General features: G+C 39.2%; 1 protein-coding gene across 1 annotated transcript in view; it reads left to right on the forward strand.

Annotated features, from left to right (window-relative positions):
* LOC126253229 (phospholipase A1-like) overlaps window positions 1–24,676 on the forward strand; it is a 108,638-nt gene that overhangs the window by 64,444 nt on the left and 19,518 nt on the right. Inside the window, exon 5 of the mRNA XM_049954417.1 lies at window positions 9,747–9,944. Within this exon, the coding sequence (XP_049810374.1) occupies window positions 9,747–9,944 (198 nt within the window). The remainder of the gene's footprint in view (window positions 1–9,746; window positions 9,945–24,676) is intronic.

Below are 24,676 nucleotides of genomic sequence, written 5' to 3' on the forward strand. Positions count from 1 at the left end.
AAAAGAGGGAAGGGGAGGGAAAGACGAAAGGATGTGGGTTTTAAGAGAGAGGTTAAGGAGTCATTCCAATCCCGGGAGTGGAAAGACTTACCTTAGGGGGAAAAAAGGACAGGTATACACCACGCACACACACACACACACACACACACACACACACACACATATCCATCCGCACATATACAGACACAGGCAGAAATGTCTGCTGTGTCTGTATATTCATCACCCGGTATACAGGGTGAGTCACCTAACATTACCGCTGGATAAATTTCGTAAACCACAACAAATACTGACGAATCGATTCCACAGACCGAATGTGAGGAGAGGGGCTAGTGTAATAGGTTAATACAAACCATAAAAAATTGCACGGAAATATGTTTTTTAACATAAACCTACGTTTTTTTAAACGGAGCCCCGTTAGTTTTGTTAGCACATCTGAACATATAATCAAATACGTAATCAGTGCCATTTGTTGCATTGTGAAATGTTAATTACATCTGGCGATATTGTAACCTAAAGTTGACACTTGAGTACCACTCCTCCGCTGTTCGATCGTGTGTATCGGAGAGCACCGAATTACGTAGCGATCGAAAGGGAACGGTGATGGACCTTAGGTACAGAAGAGACTGGAACAGCACATTACGTCCACATTCTAACACCTTTTTATTGGTCTTTTTCACTGACGTACATGTACATTACCATGAGGGGTGAGGTACACGTACACACATGGTTTCCGTTTTCAATTACAGAGTGGAATAGAGTGGTCCCGACATGTCAGGCCAATAGATGTTCAATGTGGTGGCCATCATTTGCTGCACACAATTGCAATATCTGGCGTAATGAATGTCGTACACGCCGCAGTATATCTGGTGTAATCTCACCACAGGCTGCCACAATAAGTTGTTTCATATCCTCTGGGGTTGTAGGCACATCACGGTACACATTCTCCTTTAACGTACCCCACAGAAAGAAGTACAGAGGTGTAAGATCAGGAGAATGGGCTGGCCAATTTATGCGTCCTCCAAGTCCTATGAAACGCCCGTCGAACATCCTGTCAAGGGTCAGCCTAGTGTTAATTGCAGAATGTGCAGGTGCACCATCATGCTGATACCACATACGTTGACGCGTTTCCAGTGGGACACAATCTATTCCACTTCGCAATTGAAAACGGAAACCACGTGTGTACATTTACCTCACCCCTCATGGTAATGTACATGTGCGTCAGTGAAAAAGACCAATAAAAAGGTGTTAGCATGTGGATGTAATGTGCTGTTCCAGTCTCTTCTGTACCTAAGGTCCATCACCATTCCCTTTGGATCCCTACGTAATTCGGTGCTCTTTGATACACACGATCGAACAGCGGAGGAGTGGTACTCAAGCGTCAACTTTAGGTTACAATATCTCCGGATGTAATTAACATTTTTCAATGCAACAAACGGCACTGATTACGTATTTGTTTATATGTTCAGATGTACTAACAAAACTAACAGGGTTCCATTTAAAAAAAGTAGGTTTGTGTTAAAAAACATACTTCCGTGCATTTTTTTATGGTTTGTATTAACCTATTACACTAGCCCCTCTCCTCATGTTCGGTCTGTGGAAATGATTCATCAGTATTTGATGTGGTTTACGAAATATATCCAGCAGTAACGCTAGGTGACTCACCCTGTATATACCGGATGATCAAAAAGTCAGTATAAATTTGAAAACTTAATAAACCAGGGAATAATGTAGATAGAGAGGTAAAAATTGACACACATGCTTGGAATGACATGGGGTTTTATTAGAACAAAAAAAAAAAAAAAACACAGTTCACAATATGTCCAACAGATGGGGCTGGACAGCAAAACGTCAGTGACTGCACATGACAATTGTGTATAAAAGGAGCTGTGATGAGAGAGAGAATCAGATGTGCCAGCAGTTGCAGCATGTTGACGTTACCTGAAAAGGCACTTTTATTTTATTTATTTTTTTTATTTACACGTCAAGTTCCGTAGGACCAAATTGAGGAGCAAATCTCCAAGGTCATGGAACGTGTCAGTACATGAACTTACAACATAAAAGTAATAACAGATGAAAATAAATGTTCATGAATCTGCAAGAAAATCAGTCCATAAGTTTAAGCAAATGCTATCAGCTATACAATGAGAATCAGCTTAATTTTTCAAGGAAATCCTCGACAGAATAGAAGGAGTGACCCATGAGGAAACTCTTTAGTTTCAATTTGAAAGCACGTGGATTACTGCTAAGATTTTTGAATTCGAGTGGCAGCTTATTGAAAATGGATGCACCAGGATACTGCACACCTTTTTGCACAAGAGTTAAGGAAGTCCGATCCAAATGGAGGTTTGATTTCTGCCGAGTATTAACTGAGTGAAAGCTGCTTATTGTTGGAAATAAACTAATATTGGTAACAAGAAACGACAATAAGGAATATACATATTGAGAGTCCAATGTCAAAATACCCAGACTCGTGAACAGAGGTCGACAAGAGGTTTGTGAACTCACACCACTTATTGCCCGAACCGCCCATTTCTGAGCCAAAAATATCCTTCTAGAATGGGAAGAGTTACCCCAAAACATAATACCATACGACATAAGTGAATGAAAATAAGCAAAGTAGACTAATTTACATGTCGAAGTATCACTCACTTTCGATACCATTCAAATAGTGAAAATGGCAGTATTAAGTCTTTGAACAAGATCCTGAATGTGGGCTTCGCACGACAGCTTACTATCTATCTGAACACCTAGGAATTTGAACTGTTCAGTTTCACTAATCATATGCCCGTTCTGTGAGATTAAAACGTCAGGTTTTGTTGAATTGTGTATTAGAAACTGTAAAAACTGAGTCTTACTGTGATTTAACGTTAGTTTATTTTCTGCAAGCCATGAACTGAGGTCATGTACTGCACTACTTGAAACTGAGTCAATGTTGCACACAACATCCTTTACTGCCAAGCTAGTGTCATCAGCAAACAGAAATATTTTAGAGTTACCCATAATACTAGAGGGCATATCATTTATATAAATAAGGAACAGGAGCGGCCCCAACACTGATCCCTGGGGCACCCCCCCCCCCCCCCCCCCACTTGACAGTACCCCACTCAGATCACATATCACAGCCGTTATCAACATTGTGAATAATGACCTTTTGCTGCCTGTTGCTAAAGTAAGAGGTGAACCAATTGTGAGTTACTCCCCTTATTCCGTAAAGGTCCAACTTCTGGAGCAATATTGTGAGATCAACACAGTCAAATGCCTTTGTTAAATCAAAAAATACCCCAAGCGTTCGAAACTTTTTGTTTAGCCCATCCAGTACCTCACAGAGAAAAGAGAATATAGCATTTTCAGTTGTCAAATGACTTCTAAAGCCGAAATGTACATTTGATAGCATATCGTGTGATATAAAATGATCAATTAACCTTACATATACAGCCTTTTCGATAACTTTTTCAAACGCTGATGGCATAGAAATAGGTCTAAAATTATCTACATTATCCCTTTCTCCCTTTTTATAAAGCGGCTTTACTACTGAGTACTTTAATCACTCAGGAAACTGACCATTCATAAAGGAAAAATTACAAATATGGCTAAATACAGGGCTAACATGTGCAGCACAGTACTTTAATATTCTTCTAGACACTCCATCATAACCATGAGAGTCCTTAGACTTCAGTGATTTAATTATTGACTCAATCTCCCTCTTGTCTGTATCACAGAGGAGTATTTCAGGCGTCAATCTCGGAAAGGCATTTGCTAAGAAATTTATATGATTTCCTGTAGAAACTAAATTTTTATTTAATTCACCAACAATGTTCAGAAAATGGTTGTTAAATACTGTACATATATCTGATTTATCAGTAACAGAAATATTATTACTGCGAACTGACTTTATATCATCAACCTTGTGCTGCTGACCAGACACTTCCTTCACAACTGACCATATGGCTTTAATTTTATCCTGTGAATTAGCTATTCTTTTTGCATACCACATACTTTTTGCCTTGCTAATAACATTTTTAAGCACCTTACAATACTGTTTGTAATGGGCTACTGTAGCTTGATTGTGACTACTTCTAACATTCTGATATAATTCCTGCTTTGTTCTACATGATATCCTTATCCCACTAGTCAGCCAATTGGGCTATCCATTACTGCTAGTACCCCGTTTACAATGTTCTAATGCAAAGCAACTCTCAAAGTGCATGAGAAATGTGTTATGGAAAGCATTGTATTTATCATCTATATTATTGGCACTATAAACATCTTGCCACTCTTGTTCCTTGGCAAGTTTTGAAAAACTCTCTATTGCTGTTGGATTAACTTTCCTACATAGTTTGTAATCAAATACGACATTGGTTTGAGTACAAAAACCTTTTAGCGTTAAAATTTGTGCATCATGGTCTGAAAGGCCATTCACCCTTTTACTAACAGAATGCCCATCTAGTAATGAAGAATGAATAAAAATATTGTCTATGACTGTGCTACTGATCCCCCGGACCCTAATTGGAAAAAACATGTTTTGCATCAGATCATATGAATTTAGGAGATCTGCCAACATCCTTTTTCTTATGCAATCATGTACAAAATTAATATTGAAGTCACCACATATAACTACTTTCTGGTATTTCCTACAAAGTGAATCAAGAACCCTCTCTAGCTTAAGCAAAAATGCTCTGAAGTCGGAGTTAGGGGACCTATAAACAACAGCAATTAGAAGTTTAGTTTCACTAAATTCAACTAATGCTGCACAACTTTCAAATATCTGTTCAGTGCAGTGTCATGATATGTCTATGGACTCAAATGAAATACTGTTTTTTACGTACAGAGCCACTCCCCCACCCCGTAAGGAACTCCTCGAGAAACAGCCAGCTAATCTGTAGCCTGGTAAAGGAAGCCTCTGAATTATCAAATTATTTAAGTGGTGCTCTGATATACCAATAATTTCAGAGTTAACATCTATTAGCAGTTCACTAACCTTATCTCTAATACCTCTTATATTTTGATGAAATATGCTAATTCCTTCTCTACTTGGAAGCATTACATCCTCTGGAGGTGAGCCCTTAGTTAGAGGCACTTCCTTTAAGCAGGTATACCTATCAGCTGACTTCAGTCTAAAAAAAGTGCAGCTCTAACACCAACTACTACAGGAATTTTTCCATGAGTGATACCACTACCACCACCATCACCCACTACACTGTCACCTATAAGCTTAGCCAGCCTCCCCTTCCCATACCTATTGAGGTGCAGGCCATGCCTAGTGGAACCCCATCTACTGATAGACCCAACTGGCACCACTGAGATGTGATCCATGCCCTCCGCCATCAGTGCCCTCCTCAGCCCCACATTAACGCGCCTAACAGCTGCATTAAGGTGAGGCCGATCATGACGCTGAAATTTTAGTGAAGCTGTATTTTCAGAATGGGGAATGTGCTAGTTCAGCATTACAATCCTATTGCCATAGGAAGGGGATTCGAATGGGTAATGGTCCATTGACAAATGCAGCTGTGGCAAGAATGATTTCAAAGTTCGAAGTCATGGGTTGTTTAGACGTTTGACCCCATAGTGGCCGACCGGGCACTCCGCTGAGACAGTTCCAGAAGAAATGGAGACTGTAGCGGGTTCGTCATGCATGGGAAAGTCAGCACTCATGCAGTCGCGTACAAAATCCATCAGCATCATGAACTGTTACATGGCGATTTAGTGAAGTGGAGGGCATTTGTGGTGTGGGCATTTCAAAATATGGCGGAAGATGACAATTGGTTGAGTGACATGTTGTGGACTGACAAAGCTCATTTCACGCTCTGAGGGTCTGTCAATGCCCATAACTGAAGAATTTGGGCTACCGAAAAACCTAAAAATGTCGTGGAATCTCCATTGCACGACAAGAAAGTCACGGTGTGGGTTGGATTTACCACAGCTACCGTTATCAGGCCTTTTTTCTTGGAGGAAATGCGTGATTTTGGTTTTGTAACTGCTACCATGATGGGTGAGAGGTACGCCGATATGTTACAGAATCGCATCATCCCCAGCCTGGCTGATAAACACCTGCTGGAAGGTACAATTTTTATGCAGGATGGCGCTCCACCCCATATTGCTAGACATGTGAAAGATCTCTTGGGCATGTCGTTTGGTGATGATCATGTGCTCAGCCACCACTTTCGTCATGCTTGGCCTCCCAGGTCCCCAGACCTCAGTCCATGCGATTATTGGCTTTGGGGCTACATGAAGTCGCAAGTGTATCATGATCGACCGACATCTCTAGGGATGCTGAAAGACAACATCCAATGCCAATGCCTCACCATAACTCCGGACATGCTTTACAGTGCTGTTCACAACATTATTCCTCGACTACATCTATTGTTGAGGAATGATAGTGAACATATTGAGCATTTCCTGTAAAGAACATCATCTTTGCTTTGTCTTACTTTGTTATGCTAATTATTGCTATTCTGATTAGATGAAGTGCCATTTGTCAGACATTTTTTGAATTTTTGTATTTTTTTGGTTCTAATCAAACCCCATGTCATTCCAAGCATGTGTCAATTTGTACCTCTCTATCTACATTATTCCGTGATTTATTTAGTTTTGCAAATTTATACTGACTTTTTGATCACCAGGTATATATAGGTAACAGGATTATAGAGCAAGTAGATACATTCAAATTTCTAGGAACCATGCTGCCATACAAGGGAGACCTAGATCAAAAAGACAAAACAGAAATTTAACTGCTTAAATGGCACTATCTGAAGAGCCCTCCAACATAATTTAAGAACAGAAACATATCTAAAATTTTATAAAGTTGTGTCAGTACCAAAATTACTATATGGAAGTGAATCTTGGGTAATAGCAGAAACGTTATTCACCGAAGTATTGTGGGACGTCAATGGTTGCATCTGGCAGGACACTCGAGAGCCCTAGAAACAACACATGTGCTGGGAAAGCCTCCAATCACATATCAGTTTTAATCTATTGGGAAGTTTTGAATCAGCACACACTCTATTGTAGAGTGGAAATTCATTCTGGGAAGAATCCTGTAGGCTCTGATTAAGTCAATTGTCTGTAATATCTTTTCTTCCAGGAGTGCTAACCCTGCAAGACGTGTAAAAGAACTTCAGTGAAGTTTGAAACACAGGAGAAGAGGTACTGTGGGAGGTATAGGTGTAAGGGCAGGTCATAGGTCACACATTGTATGACTCACTTGGTAGAGCATTTGACCACTAATGACAAAGGTCCTTGGTTTGTGTCCCTGTCCAGCTCATAGTTTTAATCTGCCGTAATGTTTCAGCATCTGAAGACAGTTTAATTTACCTAAAATCAGTTCCTAATAACAAAATTTTGTAGTCTATATTGTTTCTAATAAATTTAATTTGCATCTATTGTTTACTTCCCAGCATTGTGATGCTTACAAACTGTAGCCTATGTTGGGCTAATGTTCAATGTTTGAAATTAGTATGATGAGTGCTTTTTGCTTTAAAAATAATTAATCATACAGAGTTTCATCAGTGACATTCATAAGATTTCACAATTAGGCAGAATTGTTTAATAGTCAGAGCTCATTTGTCAGAGCCAATTTTTCAGTTACTGAACCATACGCCTGCATGTTCCACATTCCAGAGAGATACAGAACTTTCCTCTTCAGTGTTTGGTTGCATTATATTACAGTATTTGAAAGCATTTTTTCATTGTAATTTTTCATTTGCTAAATACATCATGTATGTGTACCATTTTAACCTTATTAGTTTTTCATTTTAGTAGCCTACTTTGAAAGCTTTCTCTTGGGCTGACAAATTGTACCATTTAGGATTAAAGTAGTTGTTGTTGTTCTGGTCTTCATTTGAGGGACTGGACTGATGCAGCTCTCCATGCTACTCTATCCAGTGCAGGCCTCTTCATCTCTGAATAACTATTGCAACCTACATCCTCCTGAGTCTGCTTAGAGTATTCATCTCTTGGTCTCCCTCTACGATTTTTACTCTCCACGCTTCCCTCCAATACTAAATTGGTGATCACTTAATGCCTCAGAATGTGTCCTACCAATCAGTCCGTTGATCCCTTCTTCTAGTCAAGTTGTGCCACAAATTACTCTTCTCCCTAATTCTATTCAGTGCCTCCTCATTAGTCATGTGACCCATCTAATCTTCAGCATTCTTCCATAGCACCACATATCGAAAGCTTCTATTCTCTTCTTGTCTAAACTATTTATCATCCATGTTTCACTTCCATACATGGCCACACTCCATACAAATACTTCCAGAAAAGACTTCCTAACACTTAAATCAATACTTGATGTTAACAGATTTCTCTTCTTTAGTAATGCTCTCCTTGCCACAGCCAGTCTACATTTTATATCCTCCATACTTTGATATTCATCATTTATTTTGTTTCTCAAATAGCAAAACTCATCTACTACTTTAAGTGTCTCATTTCCTAATCTAATTCCCTCAGCATCTCCTGATTTAATTTGGCTACATTCCATGACCCTCATTTTTCTTCTGTTGATGTTCATCTTATATCCTTCTTTCAAGGCACTGTCCATTCTGTTCAGCTGCTCTTCCAGGTCCTTTGCTATCTCTGACAGAATTACAATGTCGTTGGAAACAAAGTTTTTATTACTTCTCCATGGATTTTAATTCCTACTCTAAATTTTTCTTTTGTTTCCTTTGCTGCTTGCTCAATACACAGATTGAACAACATTGGGGATAGTCTACAAACCTGTCTCAATCCCTTCTCACCGAATGCTTCTCTTTTGTGCCCCTCAACTTTTATAACAGTGATCTGTTTTCTGTACAAATTGTAAATAGCCTTTCGTTTCCTGTATTTTACCCCTGCCACCTTCAGAATTTGAAACAGAGTATTCCAGTCAACATTGTCAAAAGCTTTCTCTGTTTCTACAAATGCTAAAAACATATATTTGCCTTTCCTTAATCTATCTTCTAAAATAAGTTGTAGGGTCAGTATTGTCTAGAAAATCCAAACAGATCTTCCCCGAGGTTGGCTTCTACCAGTTTTTCCATTCATCTGTATAGAATTAATGTCAATATTTTGCAACCGTGACTTATAAAACTGATAGTTTGGTAATTTTCACACCTGTCAACACCTGCTTTCTTTGGGATTGGAATTATTATATTCTTCTTGAATTCTGAGGGTATTTTGCCTGTATGATATATCTTGGTCACCATATGGAAGAGTTTTATCATGGCTGGCTCTGCCAAGGCTATCAGTAGTTCTAATGGAATGTTATCTACACCCGGCCTTCAGCTCTGAGTGCTCTTTCGTTTGTTATTGTACTCTTTTTCAGTTTTTATAATTATAGACTTATAAACATCTATTTAATCTAAAATGTTTTACAATTTATTTCCATATCAGTGGCTTATAAAATATGAATTCTACTTTGCCACCTTACACACAGAGGAATTCACCAGAGAAGGCATACCTGTATAAGCTGCTCACATAGCCCTTTAATAATACTTATAACAATATTAGTAGTTTATAAAATATGAATTAATATTTGCTGTGTCTTATACTGTGATATATGCTGGAAGTGTCGTAACAGAATCAGCTGTTCACATAGCATTGTAACAATATGGATAATGATATATGCACGTATTCTTTCTTCTTGCAGCAAACGTTAAATTCGCACTGCTCAGCTGTATGTTAAGGTTTTTAAAAAGTAGAAGTCAGAGTTAAATCACAGGCTAACACTTCAGAATACTAATGTGCAACCAAATTGAAACCTTCATCAGGACTAGACCCAGCAGGGCCTGGATATGATGATGACCTCAAGCCAGGCAATGACAGTATGCTGGACAAAGGCGATGCAGAGTTTGTCCAGATCATCCATACAAACACTGCTGTTCTAGGATACGAATTTGTCCTGGGAGATGCAGACTTCTTTCCAAATGGAGGTTCAAAGCAAGCAGGATGTGGTGGTGACTGGCTTGGTGAGTTTTTTGGGCACAACATTTTACTTTCAACTTATATTATTGGTTGTGTTTCCTAAAACATTGAGAATGGAAGAAAGAAAGTGGGGAGGGACAGAGAAAAGGAGAGAACTCATCCCTCTTCTTTCCTATGTTCCCCTTCTTTTTGCCATCCTGGAATCTGTCATTATCAAAATTTGCAATTATTATGTTTGCTAGATTCAGCTGCCACTGACTATTACCATTCCACAATATTCAGAGGCAAAAAGTATGTGTAATATTTCTGTGAGTGGTGTATGAGACTGATTAGACAGATAGGAGTGTAATATATAACAGACAAACAGATTTTATCACATCATACACTTTGAAAAAAAAATAGTTTTTAATATGCTAGAAACATAAAACCCTCTATCAGACAGAATTGTGATTTTCCTGTTGATAAATGTTACCCTTGGATTTGTATCTACAATTGACTGGTTTATCAGGGTTCAATACACTGAAGCAGAAAGAAAGGTTAGTACATTGTTTATAGCCTGCCCAACTAGCCGCGTGGTCCAATGTGCTGCTTCCTGAGCGGGAAGGCGTGCCTGTCCCTGGCACAAATCCACCCAGTGGATTAGTGTCGAGGTCTAGTGTGCCAGCCAGCCTGTGAATGGTTTTTAAGGCAGTTTTCCATCTACCTCGGCGAATACGGACTGGTTTCCCTTATCCCACCTCAGTTACAGTGTGTCTGTGATTGCTGTGCAAACAACATTTCCATGTATGCATAAACCATAATTACTCTACCATGCAAACATTTGTGGTTACACTCATCTAGTATGAGATGTTCCTGGAGAGTCCACTGGGGGCTGAACTGCACAATAACGCTGGGTTCGGTGTGGGGCGGCAGTGGGGTGGGTGGACTGCTGTGGCCTGTTGTGGGGTTGTAGAAAACAAAACTTCACAGCTGCACATTGTTCACTCAAACATCCCATTGGGACGAAGCCTCTCCTTCATTTCTAGGTTCCCGGTTTAATACATACACACATTGTGTATTAGTTAGTAGCAGAAGTTATGAAAGCAGACTGCGTACATTAAATTCAGGTAAGATAATTTAAATGGTAAAACAGATAGTATGGGACACCTTAGTTTTGCCACTGTGCAAGCTGTGATAAGAAATAGGTCTCCTCAGTTGTAAAAAAATGTTGGTAACTGATCCACCATTAACTAAAGTCTCATTAGTGAAACGCTAATTCATTTATTATTGACGAATTTGTACCAATAATTTATGAATTAGTAGAACATACACATGATTTCTATTTGTATGTATGGTTTTGCACTGAATTCTTGAAAGAAAAGTATATTTCTATTTTGGATTGAGTCTTTCTACGTTATGAATTTGTATACAAGAAATTCAAATCATCTGAGATACAAGTCAGAAATTCAAGCTACTTGTGAGATTGTTTGGGCAGGGCTCAGTATCAAGAATGGGTACATATTTATAGTTGAAACCTTCTACTGGCTACAAGACTCACATCAGATTTAACCGTGAACTTTATAGAAAACCCCAGTACATTAGTGTGAAGGTTTTTCTATCATACTGTCATCAGTCAAGGAGATTTTAATTATCCAGCAATCAGTTGTATGACTGCAGTTTTATGAGTGGTCAACCTGGCAAGATATCTTGCAAAATAATACTAAACTCTTTCTCTGAAAACTGCAGGGAACACATTGTTTAGAAGCATACATTTGATGGATATGTATTAGATCTGATTGTAACAACTGAGGTCATCCACACTGAAACTGATGTCAGTGACCATGAGACAGTTGAAGCAATAATCTTTACAAATCAAATACAAAGGGCAACTAAATAATTAGAAATGATAACATGTAGAATAAGTATCACAGTGGAATGTCATGGTAGAATTTAAGTTATTTAAGAGTAAAGGTAGAAACTCTCCAAACAGTTGAGGCATTGAGTCTTCAACAGGCAGTTCCATGACTTGAATGGGGTGATGGGTTTTGTCAGGTGTGTATATGTGAGGAGAAAGAGGAGGGAGGGACAGAGGTTGGGGAAGACTGGTTGATGACTGGGATGGTGGGCAGGTGAGTGGGGTGGGGGAGGGGGGGGGGGGGTAACCAGTGTCTGGTACAGTAAAACAACAGGGAAAGTTGGCATGTGCAACATATAGGAATGGGTACCAGTACTGGTGAATTTGAATAGTGTACAGTGGCAGGGAAGGTTGGATTGGGAGAGAATGCTGGTGTATAAAAATACAATTAATTTGGTGAGAGATAAAGGTATGATGATAGTATAGTACTCGGTAGCACCTTTCAACTGGTAAGGTTTTTTTCTTTTATACAAACATCATGCAGGACACGATAGTAGGTATTGTTTTAAACCTTCTGTAGCAGTAATTTGAAATGATTAGTCTTGAAAGTTCTCTTCCTATTAATGAAAACTACCTCTTCTCTCTTGTAGCATGAAAATGCTGATGATGAGTGGCAATTGTCTTCTTGAGGATTATTCCTGTGCATCCAAAGATTTGCTGCAATGGTTCATGGTGTGCATAGAGGGGAATGGGTGTACTTGAAGCTTGTAGAAATAAAATACTTTTCTTCCACTAGTAATCCACTTTTTAATTGTTAGACACATACAGAGCAAACATATGTCCACACACCATGGCAGACAAGAACAGAAGAGTTATATTACAAAAATTAAAACAAGAAAGATGTTGTAAAAATCTGAAGGTATGTCATTTTTAATTCTTCCACCGCCCTCTCAGTTTACATTAATACAGCATAACAAGAATTATTGTACCTTTGGTGCATTCAATTGGTGCCTGCATGAATGAATACATCTCATTTGTCTATGCAGATAAACCTTGTAACTACCTACACACAGGGTGTTGGTGCAGGGTAAGTAAAACTACTGTCCTGGGTCAAGTTGGAGGTGGGAGTAGGATATAGTGGGAGCAGAGGTTGATGCCAGGAAGATAACTGGAGAAAAAGATGTGTTGCAAGGACAACTCCTGCCTATGTAGCCGAGAGAAGCAAGTGTTTGGAGTAAGGGCTCAAGTGCCATAAGCTGCAAAGCACCCACTGAAATCTAGCATGTTGCACTCAACAACATGATCTGTATTGGGTGGTCAGGTCTGTTCTTTACCGCAATGTGACAGTGGGTATTCACTCAGTGGACAGTGTGTTGGTGCTCATGCTCACATGAAATACCATTCAGAAATTTATGCAGAGATGTGACTGCTTTCATAGGTGGCCCTGCCTCTGATGGGACAACATAAGTCTGCAGTGAGACTGGTGTAGGATGGGCTGGGTTGGCACATTAAACATGTCGTGCATCTGGGTCTTCCACGTTGTATTACCCATGCAGCATGGAGTTGGGAGGGAGTGTGGCATAAGGATGGACCACAGTATTGAAAAATTGGCTAGGCAGTTGACTATTTCCTCAGGAGGGGTGAGAATGATGATACATTGGACATCCCTCACTTCTGGGCACAATGATAAATTAGCGAAGCACTGGCAAAGGATATGGTTCAGTTGTTCAAATTCAGGATTTTATTGTATGATTAGGAGGTTCTCCTCTGCAGCTGGTTCTTGGGAGTGATGAGAGGCTTAGGGATGTGTGAGAATGTAGCATGAGAAACCTGTCTGCAGACTAGGTTTGGTTGATAGTGCTTGGTGCTTGCCTGTTAAGGTCATAATGAGACCTTCAGCATGCTAGCCAGAGGAATTCTGGGCACTGCAGATGTGCCATCCACAGGTGGCCAGACTGTATGGTAGTGCTTGTTTGGTGTGGAAGGGATGACAGCAGTCTAAATGTTGATGGTTAGTGGTCTTGATATGGATAATGGTATGGACAGAGCAATCAGAGAGGTGCAGGTCAGTGTCCCAGATAGTGGCACTTCGGTCAGGGGAAGACCAGATGAAGTTCATGGGAGATAAGGTGTTGAGACTGTGGAGGTAGGGGACTGATGTCCTCCAATGTTAAGTCCCATAGTGCTCAGAGCCAACTGTGGAGGTATGAGGATAGAGTATTGTTCTGCTACATACTGGAATAACATTGTTTCCTCAGAGCTTCCAGATATGTGTTGAAGGGTACAAAGGTGAATGCCTTTGAGTCTTTTATGCAGCAAACAAAGACATGAAGATGCCACCATCACTAACATTACCAATGAAGCCTGTCTTTGGTGGAAAACCTGAGGGGCAAATCCAAACAGAAACCTTTTAAGTTATTCTGTAGATTCTTATACTGTTTCATTTATTATTAACTAAAAGCATAATGTTTTACTGTAGACTAAAAAGATTAATACCAAGATTTTTAAAATATTCTGAACCTCAGAAGGATCTAAAACATTAATGTAAATAAGTAGATTGAAAGACAATGAATGAGAGCATTTCTTGGTGGGGGTAAGAGTGGTGAAAGACAGAATAGTGCACCCCTTGTGAGACAGAAGCAGGGAGAAGGTTATGGAAGTGGAAGCTCTAAGGTGTATGAATGAGCCTCGAGACACCTGGTGCAGCCATCAAGGGTCTACGACACATCTCAGCAAAGGATATTACCCCGACTCGGTATGACAGTACCATTGGACATAATGCTTCCACTGCCATTTTGGAGACTCTTTTCAGAATTACAGGCTATGTCTGCTTCTAATGTTTAAGCTGCATGAGTTCTTGGGTCAGAAGTAGAGGTGGCTGCCATCTGTTATGCCTTATAAAGGTGGGACAGCCACCATGTTGTGGAATGACTCCTGTAGATTCAAAGCCTTGCTAAAGAACTTTTTACCAACTAACATTAATGCTTTAGTGATCGTTCAGAATGGCTTTTACGTAAATTATCTTATTTGCTGGGAATACATGAATCATAAGACATATTTGAACCACTGAATTTTTATCCCCTTATACATTGTATACTACTGATTCTGTCCATTATAAACATTCTTCCGAAACATTATGTGAGGAATGATATCAGAATAGATAGGAAGACACCTGATGTCATCATACCAAAATCAATGTTGTGAAGACATCACAAGTAAATGAACTTTCTGTCTACCTAGAATTATGACCATAGTAATTGCAAACAGACTTAATTGTCTAATGTTGCTGTTGTGACTAGTTCCTGGAGCCTTAAATGCTAATTTATTTCAGTAGTATTTCAACAGTAAAATTATTAAGAACTGTTATTTGTCATTTCATCACTGATAAGTGGTCTTGGCTTCTTCCATGAAGTAAAGAGTAGTGTTCCAGCATTGTTCGCCAGTGTATTATGTTCAGACCTCATGTTGATCTGGAGTAGCCGGCCGCGGTGGTCTAGCGGTTCCGGCGCTGCAGTCCGGAACCGCGGGACTGCTACAGTCGCAGGTTCGAATCCTGCCTCGGGCATGGGTGTGTGTGATGTCCTTAGGTTAGTTAGGTTTAAGTAGTTCTAAGTTCTAGGGGACTTATGACCTAAGATGTTGAGTCCCATAGTGCTCAGAGCCATTTGAACCATTTGATCTGGAGTAGTGGTATCTTTACTTTGCAATGAATGTGCTATGACTGAATGTGTGGAAGAGGGGGGGAAGGCTGCAGAAAGTGAAAGTGAAGAACACTGTGGCCTGGCCTATTATCAGGATCAAAGAGTTTTCGCTACGGTGTGTGCAACCCTCAGTGCAGCGGTAAAAGCCAGTTGTCTACTTAGAGCTAGCTTTTCTGCTGTCAATATCTTTTTCTTTGAACATGAAGCTGTCAGAATATTGAATCTGACTAAATACAGTAACTAAAACAAAGTCAAATAGCCATAAAATTGCTGTAAACTGAAGAAAAGATAGTTTTGTGACAACTAGCAATAAGTGTAGTATAGTTCGTTATTGTAATAACCAAAATATTAGTGGATATTAAGAGCATCTCAGCTCTAGCTGCAGACCCTGTAAGTATCTTCAATGAACCTGAACCACACCAGGGGATTTGGGGTTTCGGAAAACTAGGAAGGTTTTTTCTATTTGGCCTATAAACAGGTTGGCACAAGAGCGTGTCATGTGGGTGTTCATATCTATGCCATACATTTGTTTGTTTATCTTCATCTTGAAGAAGAAGTAGTTTTGAGAGGACGCAATTACTTAGATGTACAAGGAATAGGTTTTGGAATTGGATGGATGTTGGGAAGGTAGTGTTCGATAGTGAAAGGCCGTGTGTTCGGGGGATGTTGATGTATAGGGAGGTAGTGCAACAGTGGCAAGTAGTGACCCATGTGGTACTGGAATGGGGATGATTGAGAGTCAGGTGACACAGATGCATGACAATGTTTTTAACAAAGTCACCAAGTTTCTGGAAACAATGGTCAGAACCTTCTACCAATCATTCAATTCCTCTATGATAGAGCCATTTGAGAACTGCTGTGTGAATGTCCTCATCATCTGAAAATCTGCCGGGAGATTGTCATCTGTGGTTGATGTCAGTGGCTTTCCTTTCTGATCAGCATTACCCATATCTGTGCAGCCTTGGTCAAACTGTTGGCATTATTCCACTACGAGTGCATGCAACATTGTGTCTCATCCATATACCACCAGAAATTCACAGAGAGCCTGTATGTAATTTAGACTTCCATAACAATCGTACTGTCTCATGTACTTCAATTTTGTAGTATGAGGGGGTACCCAAAAAAATGGAATAACATTGCGGCAGAATTTAAGGAATAGAACTCAGTTATAGCTAGGGAGTGGTATATGTTTTTGAACTGATGGAGATAGATGGATCAGGAGTCCATTTGGGATTAAATGTTGCTAGGGAGGAGGGAAAGATTGTAAATTATGTCCGTGAGTGTTTGCTAAACACTACGAAGAAAATATTTGTGGTAAAACTGGAATAATTAATGATGGAAGAAAGTGTGAATCAGAGTTGGGAAGGGGAAAAGTGATATATATAGGCCCTGTTGCATTCCTATCCAATGCACCTGCTGGCTCTACCTCCTGCATTTCATCTACTTGCTGCCTCCCTCACACATGTCCCAGTCATCAACCACCCTTCCCCAAACCTCCCCACTTCTCCCCAACTCCTTTCTCCCCTCACATGATCCATGGGAAACAGTCCCTCATCCCAGTCAAGCTGCAGAACTACAGTCCTGGCAAAGTGTTAGTGTGTTCAGTCAGGACATTGTAGTCACACTTCTGGTGTGTGTGTGTGTGTGTGTGTGTGTGTGTGTGTGTGTGTGTGTGTGTGTGTGTTTACTTTAGCTGAAAAAATGGTTCATCCAAAAGTTAGCAAAGTTTTCAGTCTTGTGTATGTGTCTGTTGACAACTCAACACATCTACTATTATACGAGTTGTTACTTTTACTCCTAAATTACTTGTTGTGTATGCGAGATAAGAGATAGTTATGTCATATCTCAAAGACAAATTAAAAACATTTATGACTGGAAAGGAGCATGTAAAATGAATCAGTCAATGTCTATTCATCTTTAACATATACATACTGGAATAGGACACTTCATCTCTTATACGTAATTACAGACATACCAGTGTACTAAAACACAAATGTACATAATTGCAGATATTTAGTCATGTTCACATTCTGTACTTCAAAAAAGTCTATTATATTATAAAATGGCATTTAAACTCAGCAGCAATATAATTTTTTAAATAGTTTGTGGGACATGGACCATACTGAGGGTGGTAATTTATTAAAGATTTTTAGGGAGCTGACTCCTGGGTGAGTGGGTGCTTTCACCAGTCTATATCATGGAATATCAATTTTCATTTTGGCTCTAATGTTGTGCCAATGAATATCTCCTCTTTTGTAAAATTCTTTTACATTCAGTTTAATGTATAGTGATCAGACATATTTGTACAAGTTTACAGTCTTGAGCTTTTAATGTTTTCTAACCAGAAGTCAATACTGATCTCTTGGGCTAGCCCTACACATTTCTTGTGTGGATTTATTTCCCAGTATATCAGTGAAGAGTCCCCCAGTGCCAGCAGCCCATAAGAAATGTGGGATTGGAACATACCAAACTATGTCAGTCTCAGATATTCAGAAGTAGATACATGTCTCATTTTTATGTTAGATATGTTACCCTTGATATTCTTTTATAAATATGTCTGATGTGTTCTCCCAAGGTCAACTTGGAGTCATCATGAAGTCCTAAAAATTTAGCTGACCTTTTTTCGAAGTCATAATATAGTGCTAACAGAAGATGATGGGTCTTATCTGGATTATAAAGAAGTTTGTTAGAGGAGAACCATTTCAATGCAGCAGTGGAGTATATAAAGTGCACACCCCATTTGTCCTTCCTACTATGTAGGAAAAGCAGCTAGAAATTTCAAAACTTGTCACCCAGAAAACTTGAATGCTTCCAGTCTTAACCACTTTGAAAAATCAGTCATTGCACAACATATGCTGGAAACTAAACACATTATCAACAGGTTAGAAAACAATTTGGTGGCACTACACAGTAAAGTCCATGGTAAGACTGTATCTCTCTTAGGAAAACTGGAAATATATCGCTATAAAATCAAAAAGCCTGAGTCCATGTTAAATGAAGTGATGATTTCACTAGCCATAGTTATTTTAGCAATTTTAAAGCCTTATTTTCAATTTATTTCCTTGCATCTGTCAATTTATTTAAAACCCTGATCTCTGACACTACATAATGAAGATCATCTGCAGTCATGTCAGTATAAAGAGCATCCATGAAGTGTTTTGAAAAGTATAAACATGTATGTACCTTGAATGACATGATGTGTGATTACAGAATGGGAAAAACTAAAGTCCGCTGACATTAATATGTTAAAAATAAACATTTTGGATTTTTTGCCAAGTTCTCCACTGTTTCTCATCATATTTTCCATAATTTGATTCACAAATTACAAAATTTAACATAAAACTTTTTCACAATGGAGACATACATTTCACATTGCCTCACTCAAGATAACAGATTAAAACGATTTGCATCTAACAGTGGATCTATACAGTCTGAAAGACATTGTGTGATTTTGTGAACACAAACAAATTGTGACTGAAGGTGTTATTATTCATACTTTGTTTTTTAGTACTCATATGTCTTGATGGTTGATAAAAATAATAACATAATAAGAAAAAGAAATCTGTTTCTCAAGTTTGAAAGATTGCTTGTCCAAGCATGTAACAGCTATGTACAAGGGTTGCCCAGAAAGTAATGCACCACTTTTTTTTCTTCAGCAATTCTTTACTGAATATAATGAGAATTACACACACAAAAGAACAGTGTTTTACCTGCATACCCTATTTTTCCATGTAATCTCCATCCCATTCTATGACCTTCCTCCAGTGCAAAACAAGGGTGTATGTGCCCTATCAGTACCAATCCTTGTCCTGGTGACAGAGCCAGTGCTTCACTATAGGAATCACCTTCTCGTCATACTCAAAGTGTGCCAGTGTGCACAGAATCAGATAAGTGAAAAATCCGTGCAATATTCACATTTATTTATGTATAAAAGCTGACACAGGAATTTTCCCTTGTGTGAGACTGCTTGTACAAGATCATGTGTCAATTTGGAGTTCCACATTCACATATTTTACTGTTTGAATCACTTCTTCTGCATAATCTTTCATTGATTGTATCAATACCCAGTTGTATTGTGATATACTGTGAAATTTCAAACATATGCTAGTGCCACGATAAACTAGTACTCTTATCATCAATTGCAGTGTTAAACTAAATAGTGTAGTTATAAAATTTTTGAGGACAGTAGGCCTACCCTTGTCCAAAAACAATCTTGCTCTAATTTCATTATACAATTATGTGAGAAATAGGTTAATTTCAGAATTTTCAGACACTTGCAAAACTATATTTTCGTAAGTTAGCAGTACGAGTGTTTTGGATACGTAATTTAATTCATAACAAATCAGTGTTTGTGGTTCACAGTTCACCCAAAGTATACATCACCCCTGAATTTAATTGTATATCAATGTAAATAAATGAGCATTTTTGAGAATTTTAGGACGTCACCATTGGCCTTTGCATAATCTACGAGCAAGTTATAACAATTCGCCATTTGTGATTTAGTTACTGCAGCAGATTTTCTACGTAACATATTGTGTTACATTGTGTTTCCCTTAAAGTGGAGTAGCCCTATATATTATCTGCATTTATCATAAATTAACTCTGTTTTTGAGTTTGCTAGCAACTATAATTAAAATCAGAATGTTTTAGGAAACTAGTAAGTTTTACTGCAGGTTTTTGTGTTGCCTTAACAAAAATCTTATAGTGTGTATCTGCTTCAATTTTTATATGAAATTAGCAACTTTTTAGCTCAACAGATTAAAAGATAATCAGCAGGTTTAATTTAAAGTTATTTGTTCACTGCCTTGTAATATATTACAATAACCAAAGTGAAGCCCCACTGTGAATGCTGTCCTCAAACACGGGATGAGTTGGTTGATGTTTGTAAGCAGCTAGAAATCGCCCTGACTACTGTCAGTTGCTGTGAATCAGTTTGTTGGAAGAGCTTCCAAGAGTCATGTACCTGTGATACCTGTATCAGAGGTACCAGTACCTCGAGTACTATCGTCTCCTGTGGATCCTGTCTCCTCTGCAGAAAGTACAGGATCTGTCATTACCCATCCACTTGACTGTGAGTGGCATGTCAGTGGCAAATCTAGGCATCCTGCACAGGTTGGACAGGGATCTTGGAGGATGCAGGGTGTTGTATCGATCCCCCTAACTGACAAGTTTGAGGTCCTGTCTTTCACTGAAACTGAAACTGAGCCAGTGGGACTCACTACACCTACTTAGGGAAACCGTTTTGTCCAGTGTCAGGAGGTGGAAAACGCAAAAGGATAGGTATCTATTAATGACTGGCAGTTCAAGCGTGTGGCGAATAATGGTACCCCTTAGGGAAATGGCAGCAAGGGACAGGAAAGGACACAAAATGCACTCAGTGTCTACGCCTGGGGGCCTCATTCAACATGTTGAAGAGGCTATTCTGGGAGCTATTGAGGGAACAGAGTGCAACCAGTTGCAGACTGTGGTGCACATTGGAACAAATGACACCTGTTCTCTGGGTTCTGAAGTCATTCTTGGGTCATTCTAGCAAATGGCAGAGAAGGTTGAGAAGACCAACCTTGGGCACAGAGTTTCAACAAAGCCCACAATTTTGCAGCATCACCCCCAGAACTCATTGTTGCCCTTTGGTTCTGAGTCTAGCGGAAGGACTAACCTAGACACTTCGAAGGATCAGTGACAAGCTAGGCTGCAACTTCCTAGAGTTGTGCCATAAAGTTGAGAACTGTAGGGTCCCTGTAAATAGGTAGCTGACTGTGTGTGGGATGCACACAAGGTTTTTTTTTTAGATTAGGCAACTCTCCATCTAATCCAGATAATGACAGCTGTAGGAAACCCAGAAGTATCAGTGTAAGGCTGAAAGAAATGCCTCCCACAGGTGAGAGTATTAAAATCCTAATGGTAAACTGCTGAAGCATTCACAATGAGGCACCAGAGCTTGAAGTGCTCATGAGAAGGAGTGAAGCTCATATAATATTAGGTACAGAAAGCTGTTTGAAACCTGAAATTGATAGCAGTGAGATTTTTGGGCAAAAATTTAGCATAAGTCAAATGAATAGGCAAATGGGGAATGGAGGTGGTGTATTTGTTGCTGCAGACAAGAAACTCAAATCCGGTGAGATAGAAATTGAAGCTGCATGTGAGACTGTTTGGGCAAGACTCAGTATCAGGGGTGGCCATAAAATGATAACTGGATCCTTCTATCACCCACCAGACTCATCTCCTGATGTAACCTAAAACTTTAGAGAAAACCTCAGTTCACTTGTATGTAAGTTCCGCAATCATGCAATAATCATTGGTGGTGACTTTAATCATCCAAAAATTAATTAGGAAATTTACATTTTTGTTAGTGGTGTGCCTGATAAGACATCCTTTGAAACTTTGCAAAATGCTGTCTCTGAAAACTATCTAGAACAGATAGTTAGGAACCCCACTCATAATGAAAATATATTGTATCTAATGGCAACAAATAGACCTGACCTCTTTGAGGATGCAACATTGAAACTGGTATCAGTGACCATGACATGGTTGTGGTAACAATGATCAGCAAAGTACAAAGGACAACTAAAGCAAGCAGAAAGATATATATGTTCAGTAAACTAGATAAAAAATCAGTAGTGTCATATCCCAGCGAGAAATTTGAAACTTTCACCACAGGTCAGGAGCATGTAGAGGAACTTTGACTCAAGTTTAAAAAAATAGTTGACCACTCACTGGGTAGATATGTACCCAGTAGAACAGTTCATAATTGGAGGGAACCTTCAAATTATACACTCACTGTAAAGAAAGTTCTGAAAAAAAAAGAGATTATCACATAATAGGTGTAAAACAAAGCATAGGGCTATAGACAGAGAGGTGCTGAATGAAATGCATTTGGTTGTCAAGAGAGCAATACGTGATCCCTTCAATGACTGCTGTAACAGAATATTGTCAAATGACATTTCACAAAATCCAAAGAAATTCAGGTTGTATGTAAAGGCTGTAAGTGGCGCCAAAGTTAGTGTCCAGTCCCTAGCTAATGGGACAGGAACTGAAATTGAGGGTAACAAAGCTAAATCTGAAAGGGTTAACACCAATTTCAAAATTTCGTTTACCAAGGAAAACCAGGAGAATTGTAACAATTTAATCATTGTACCACTGAAAAGATGAGTGAAATAAGTATTTATGTCAGTGGTGTTGAGAAGCACCTGAAATCTTTAAAACTGAATGAAGCTCCAGGCCCCAATGAAATCCCTGTCAGATTCTAAACTGAATTTGAAGCTGAGTTAGCTCCTCTTTTAACTAAGATCTTTCATAGATCCCTCAAACAAAAAACCATGCCCATTTCTTGGAAAAGGGTGCAGGTCATGTCTGTGTACAAGAAGGATAGTGGAAGTGATCCATAAAACAACCGTCCAATATCCTTAACATGGATTTGTTGTAGAATGTTAGAACATATTCTGAGCTCAAACATAATGAGGTATCTTGAACAGAATGACATCCTCATTGCCAACCAGCATGGATTTAGAAAACATCAATCATGTGGAACCCAACTCGCACTTTTTCCACATGACATTCTGCAAGCTTTGGATCAAGGCAGTCACATAGATGCAGTGTTTCTTGATTTACAAAGGGCATTTGGCTCAGTTAGCACCTATGCTTATTATCAAAAGTATGATTATGTAAGATATCAAGTGAAAGTTGTGATTGGCTTGAGGAATTTTTGGTAGGGAGGACACAGCATTTTATCTTGCATGGAGAGTCATTGTCAGATGTAAAAGTAACTTCAGGTGTGCCCCAAGGAAGTATGTTGGGGCACTTGTTGTTCATGGTGTATATTAATGACCTTTCAGACATCATTAATACTAAAATTAGGTTTTTTGCAGATGATGCAGTTATCTATAATGAAGTACTATCCAAGAGGAGCTGCATAAATATCCAGCATGGTGCAGAAACTGGAAACTTGCTGTAAATGCTCACAAATGTAAAATTTTGCACTTCACAAAACAATAACACATAGTATTTATGACTATAATATCAATGAGTCACTGTTGGAATCAGCAAACTCATACAAACACCTGTGTGTAACACTTTATACCCCCCAAGGAACCATGGACCTTGCCGTTGGTGGGGAGGCTTGTATGCCTCAGCGATACAGATGGCCATACCGTAGGTGCAACCACAACAGAGGGGTATCTGTTAAGAGGCCAGACAAACGTGTGGTTCCTGAAGAGGGGCAGCAGCCTTTTCAGTGGTTGCAGGGGCAAAAGACTGGATGATTGACTGATCTGGCCTTGTAACACTAACCAAAACAGCCTTGCTGTGCTGGTACTGCAAACGACTGAAAGCAAGGGGAAACTACAGTCGTAATTTTTCCCGAGGGCATGCAGCTTTACTGTATGGTTAAATGATGATGGCGTCCTCTTGCGTAAAATATTCTGGAGGTAAAGTAGTCCCCCATTTGGATCTCTGGGTGGGGACTACCCAAGAAGACGTCTTCATCAGGAGAAAGAAAATTGGCATTCTACAGATTGGAGCGTGGAATGTCAGAGCCCTTAATCGGGCAGGTAAGTTAGAAAATTTAAAAAGGGAAATGGATAGGCTGAAGTTAGATATAGTGGGAATTAGTGAAGTTTGGTGGCAGGAGGAACAAGACTTTTGGTCAGGTGAACACAGGATTATAAATACAAAATCAAATAGGGGTAATGCAGGAGTAGGTTTAATACCGAATAAAAAAATAGGAGAGCGGGTAAGCTACTACAAACAGCATAGTGAACACATTATTGTGGCCAAGATGGACATGAAGCCCATGCCTACTACAGTAGTACAAGTTTATATGCCAACTAGCTCTGCAGATGATGAAGAAATTGATGAAATGTATGATGAGATAAAAGAAATTATTCAGGTAGTCAAGGGAGATGAAAATTTAATAGTCATGGGTGACTGGAATTCGAGAGTAGGAAAAGGGAGAGAAGGAAACATAGCGGGTGAATATGGATTGAGGGTGAGAAACGAAATAGGAAGCCATCTTGTAGAATTTTGCACAGAGCATAACTTAATCATAGTTAACACTTGGTTCAAGAATCATAAAAGAAGGTTGTATACATGGAAGAATCCTAGAAATACTAGAAGGTATCAAATAGATTATATAATGGTAAGACAGAGATTTAGGAACCAGGTTTTAAATTGTAAGACATTTCCAGGGGCAGATGTGGACTCTGACCACAATCTATTGGTTATGAACTGTAGATTAAAACTGAAG

The sequence above is a fragment of the Schistocerca nitens genome, chromosome 4 (genome assembly GCF_023898315.1).
Source record: "Schistocerca nitens isolate TAMUIC-IGC-003100 chromosome 4, iqSchNite1.1, whole genome shotgun sequence".
NCBI lineage: Eukaryota > Metazoa > Arthropoda > Insecta > Orthoptera > Acrididae > Schistocerca > Schistocerca nitens.